Below are 5,345 nucleotides of genomic sequence, written 5' to 3'. Positions count from 1 at the left end.
CTGAAATGTTTGACATTGGGGGGACATTTAGTTGCCCCCCCCCCCCCATGAGGAAAAAAGCTTTTTTTATTTTTTTTAAATGTATACAGTATCAAAATTATGTCTATGGAAAGCCCCCATATAATATGGAAAATCAACAACAATCATTTTTGATAGATGCTTGTAAAAATGTGTGTACGGTGTTTGTAAACACATTATTGTATGAAATAGTATATAAAAGTATATAGAACTCTGAAAAACTCCTTCATATGCAGTACAGTAATAGTAAAATGTACATTTATAGCAAGGCATAAATGATATTTACTCATTAGATATTTAGTCATGAGAGGCAATCAACAGAAAATTTTTCTGCATATAATGTTTAATCTTTTTTTTTACCAAAAAAAGTGATGGGGTCAAAATGTGCACAGGCATTTTAAAAACTTTGTAACACAAGATGTGCATGTTTATGAATTTGGTGAATACATTTAGCAAAAGTCAGAAAGATTCAAGGTTTAAAGATATAATTATCATATTTTTTTAGAAAAGTCAAAGTTGCTTTGGGGTCAGTTTGACTGTGTTGCGTTCGATCTGCTTGTCTAAGTATGATTTATTATTAATGTGTTTACTGAGTTTGGACTTTTAAAAACACTGTCCCCATCTTCGATGACACCGTGTCGAGAGACCGACTCGAGAGGGAAAGTGTGTTTATTCACAATGAAAACAGAGTACAGAGAGACGGGAATAATCAGAGGTCGTTCAAATATTAGAATTATCCTAGAATCTGTAATACTGAGATTGTGCTTTATTAGAGTTCTTCTCTGTAAGACTCATCAGTTAGTCTGATCCTGCAAGAACACACACGTGTAAAATACTGCCAGAGTTCAACATGACTGGAAATAATTCACAGAATATGACATTAAGACACAATGTTTAGCAGCAAACCTTCACAGTTTTCAATTAAAATGATTAACACAGATTTTAAAAACTACAACTTTTACGTTTCCATATTCTGGCACATTTGCAGTGCTTTTATGATTTTCATGTAGCTCACACCTGATTTATTTTGCTAAAGCAACACTTTCCGGCTGATATTTGCTGTTCTGTTGTGGCATCATTGAGTGTCATATTCAGAATGAGCTCAGGATCGTCTCGGTTCCCATCAGTCGCTCCGCTGCTTCTTCTGCAGGCGGGTTCTGCTGGGTTCTGTGAGGACCAGCGGCTCCTGAGTGACTGTGGCCGGGTATTTCTGACCCAGAAGCTCCACTTCTACCTTCTGACCCGCATGAGTCAGGTGCAGGGGCAGGTAAGAGAAGGCCAGGCTCTGCTGCGCGCTGTAGCTGTATGATCCTGACGTCGTGTTCCCCACCACCTCCAGACAACAGAAGAAACACGCACATCAGCATGAGACAAGCTTCTTTCCAGTCAAGCTTGTTTGAGTCATAATTGCAAGATATAAATGAAAAAAATGTCGAAATTGTGGGACACAAAGTCAGAAATGATATAAACTCACAATACTGAGAAAACAAGTCAGGATTGTGAGATCTGTGACAAGCTTGTTTCTGTAAAGGAATAAAAACATAGTTGCAACTTTTTATCTCACAGCTCTACATTTTTCTCGCAATTGCAAGTGTATATCTCGCAATTCTGAATTCAGAGTTAAGAGAAAAAAGTCACAATTCTCTTTTATTTTTATTCCATGCCAGAAACAGAAGTCACTGTGGATGAGCTGATAAACTCTTGTTTCTGCCGTAGCAGCGCATCAGTTTTTTGTAACATCACACACACACACACACACACACAAGCAGTGAAACTCTTTCCTGTCAAGTTGATTTGGTAAGAAATTTCACACACATCCCGTTGGGTTGTGTTAATAGTGCTCTGTGTGCTTCACCTCTCCGTTGTGCCAGACGGTCTCGTTTCCCTCCGGGTCGATGTCGTCTGTGTCCAGCGTGAGGAACGCCAGCCGACGGCTCAAACCCTGAGCCTTGATCTCCAGCAGAGCCTGTTTACCGATGAACTCTGCGGGCTGGAGACACCAGTGTGAGCGTGAGAGCGGGCGATCAAGAGCTCACTTACAGCTCAGGTTTAGTTTTAGTTAACAGTAACCCTGGTGTGTTTTTTCTTACCTTATTGAGTTTGATGAAATAGTCCAAACCAGCTTCTAAAGGATTTGTGTCGCAGTTCATCTGAAACAAAAGAAAAAAAAACACTTGAGATGAGATGAATGTTGTGTGTGTGTGTGTGTGTGTGTGTGTTGTGTGTGTGCGTGTGTGTGAGAGAGTGTGTGCGTGCGTGCGTGAGTGTGTGTGTGTGAGAGTGTGTGCGTGCGTGCGTGCGTGCGTGCGTGAGTGTGTGTATGCGTGCGGTGTGTGTGTGTGTGTGAGTGTGTGTGTGTGTGCGTGCGTGCGTGAGTGTGTGTGTGTGTAGCACCTCAGCTCCCCAGGCTCTGAAGCCTTTCTCCAGTCTCAGTGAGCTCATGGCGTATGTGCCGAAGTTATCGATGTTCTCGTCTTGTCCTGCTTCCATCAGAGCCTGATACACCGCTGACATGTTCTGCATGTCCATGTAGAGCTCCCAACCCAACTCACCTACACACACACGCAGTATGAGGACACCTGCTCATCTGCATACGTCCTGTCGATTAGCATGATATTAGCATGCAGCGGTCAGCATCACCTGTGTAGGATATGCGTATGGCGCGGAGGGGAACTCCGGCGAGCTGTATGGATCTGCAGTGCAGGAATCTGAAGGCCGTGTCACTCATGTCTTCATCTGTCAGCTTCTGAAGAACCATCCGTGATTTCGGCCCGGCGATGCCCAGAACACCGATCTCATCCGTCACGTTAGACACGCTCACATGATACCCGCCGTCAGCCGCCTCGTGCTCGATCCACCTGAGACACACAAAAACCACAGCGGCACACGCCACGCCATTCAACCAAAACACAGACAACAACTGGAGTCGTGCAGTTTAATGAGGAGAATGAGAGTGATGTTTGTACAAAACTCATTACAGTGCTACGGAGAGGTGATGCAGTGCGGTTGCTAGGGTGTTCTGAGTGTTCTTAGGCAGTTGCTAAGGTGTTGTTGCTGGATTCTAGATGTTTTCACACATGATCTGATAAATCATTCATGTCTGGAGCTCACAAATGCTGAACTTTAACAGGTTTCCGCTCATCACTATCAGCACCAGTACTAGTGAAGTCTGACTTATTAACAGCTGCATCTGTTAGTCTCTCTTAGTGCTGCAGGTCAAGTCACTTTCACCCAGAAGGGGGCTGTGTGTGTGTGTGTGTGTGTGTGTGTGTGTGTGTGTGTGAGTGTGCTGTTTCCTGATTGGATGAGACAAGGGGCAGAAACCAGACAGCTGTGATATTGACACACACACTCACGCACACACACTCACGCACACACACACACACTCCAGATATTCTCACGTTACACACACTGGCTCCTTCAGCCCTCAGATTATAGTAAAAGTTACTGATGTAAGTGTGTGTGTATAATGTGTGTGTGTCTGTGTGAGAGACGCACCGCAGATCGTGCAGCTCCGACCCGGAGCCTGTGATGAGCAGAAACTCTCCAGGTGCAGTCTGGGTAACTGTGACCTCAGCGTAGACACGCCCCCGCGGGGTCAACATGTGACTGATGTTGGTTTGACCCACCTGAGATACATCAGATCATCATGATTCAATCAGCACACACACACACACTCTCTCTCACTCTCACTCACACTCACACACACACACACACACACTGTCAATCAAAAATTTCAGACATAAAACTTACTGCTGTAACACATATTACTGTGATTTTCCTGCTCTCTCTCTCTCTCTCTCTCTCTGTGTGTGTGTCTCTCTCTCTCTCTCTCTCTCTCTCTCTCTCTCTCTCTCTCTCTGTGTGTCTCTCACCTTTGGCAGTGTGTTGGCGAACAGCCGGTCGAGCAGCCGGTGCGAATCTTCTCCTTTAACGCTGAACTTCCCAAAAGGTGAAAGGTCAATCACACCCACACCCTCCATCACCAGTTTACACTCGCGGCCGACCGGCCCGAACCAGTTAGTCCTTCTGAAGCTGGGTCTGCATACAGGACCCGACAGAGACACGCACTCACAATCACTACACCACAGCAGCGGATTTCACTTCATCATAGCATCATCTACACTACTGGTCAAACGCTTGGGGTCAGTAAGATTTAAAAAAATGATTAGTTTTATTCAAGGACACATTAAATTGACGAAAAGTGACAGTAAAGACATTTATAATGTTACAAATGATTTCTATTTCAAATAAATGCTGTTCTTTTGAACTTTCTATTCATCTGTGAATCCTGAAAACTAAACTGTATCAGTTACCACAAAAATATTGTGCAGCACGACTGTTTTCAACATTGATAATAATGAGAAATGTTTGTTGAGCAGCAAATCAGTATATTAGAATGATTTCTGAAGATCATGTGACACTGAAGACTGGAGTAACGATGCTGAAAATACAGCTGCGCATCACAGAAATACATTACAGTTTAACAGATATTCACATAGAAAACAGCTAGTTTACATTATAATAATATTTCACCATTTTTACTGTATTTCTGATCAAATAAATGCAGCCTTGCTGAGCAGAAGAGACTTCTTTCAGAAACATTTTAAACCCCACCGACCCCCAGTGTTTGAGTGCTAGTGTTCATCTCATTTCTCATCACCAGTGAATGATTTTTGACATCTGTTCAGTGTAGATCGGTGTGTCTCACTTGTATCCGGTGTCGTCTCCGGGTTTGTGGAAGTAATGCGGCTGCTCCCATCCTGCATGGAAACCCATGGAGCATCTGTCCTTCAGCAGCTCATAGACGCCGCTGACCCGGTTAGTCGGGCGACCCGCGAAGCGCTCCTCCTTCGGGTAGCCCACTGAAACCAGTCAGAGAGCAGAGATCATCTACACCACACATCACTCCAGCATCCGCACGCCTCCTGTCACGCCACTCACCGACGTTGTTGAAGCCGTAGGACTCTCTGGCTTTGGCGCACAGGTACGGGACGCTGGTCCAGTGAGCGTAGCGGTTGGGGTCGCACTCGATCAGATCATACGGAGGCTCGCCGCATATATATATATATATATATATATATATATATATATATATAATTCTGTTATAAATTACAATTCTAGCATCTGTATATATCTGTATTCTATAAGCAATCTGGTCAGTCATTGTTTCTGATTAAAAGGCAAATAAAATGAGTTTATAGTTGTAGTCCTTATTGGGAAAAAATACATTTTTAAAGCAGAAAAGTTTCAAAATTCACATTTCAGTTGTAGAACCAGCAATCAGTTATTGAACTGAATCAACATTGTACTGAAAGGACTGTGTG

General features: G+C 43.5%; 1 protein-coding gene across 1 annotated transcript in view; it reads right to left on the bottom strand.

Annotated features, from left to right (window-relative positions):
* Positions 1–34: 34 nt before the first annotated feature.
* dmgdh (dimethylglycine dehydrogenase) overlaps positions 35–5,345 on the bottom strand; it is a 12,950-nt gene continuing 7,639 nt past the window's right edge. Inside the window, exons 8-16 of the mRNA XM_016494246.1 lie at positions 4,963–5,138; positions 4,730–4,883; positions 3,894–4,059; positions 3,517–3,647; positions 2,659–2,876; positions 2,413–2,570; positions 2,109–2,168; positions 1,874–2,008; positions 35–1,351 (exon numbers count right to left, since the gene is read on the bottom strand). Coding sequence (XP_016349732.1) covers positions 1,142–1,351; positions 1,874–2,008; positions 2,109–2,168; positions 2,413–2,570; positions 2,659–2,876; positions 3,517–3,647; positions 3,894–4,059; positions 4,730–4,883; positions 4,963–5,138 — 1,408 coding nt within the window. The 3' untranslated portion in view covers positions 35–1,141. The remainder of the gene's footprint in view (positions 1,352–1,873; positions 2,009–2,108; positions 2,169–2,412; positions 2,571–2,658; positions 2,877–3,516; positions 3,648–3,893; positions 4,060–4,729; positions 4,884–4,962; positions 5,139–5,345) is intronic.

Source organism: Sinocyclocheilus anshuiensis, unplaced genomic scaffold (genome assembly GCF_001515605.1).
Source record: "Sinocyclocheilus anshuiensis isolate Anshui unplaced genomic scaffold, SAMN03320099.WGS_v1.1 scaffold1031, whole genome shotgun sequence".
Taxonomy (NCBI): domain Eukaryota; kingdom Metazoa; phylum Chordata; class Actinopteri; order Cypriniformes; family Cyprinidae; genus Sinocyclocheilus; species Sinocyclocheilus anshuiensis.
The sequence above is the reverse complement of the archived record's forward strand: the minus strand, read 5'-3'. Positions and strand labels throughout refer to the sequence as shown.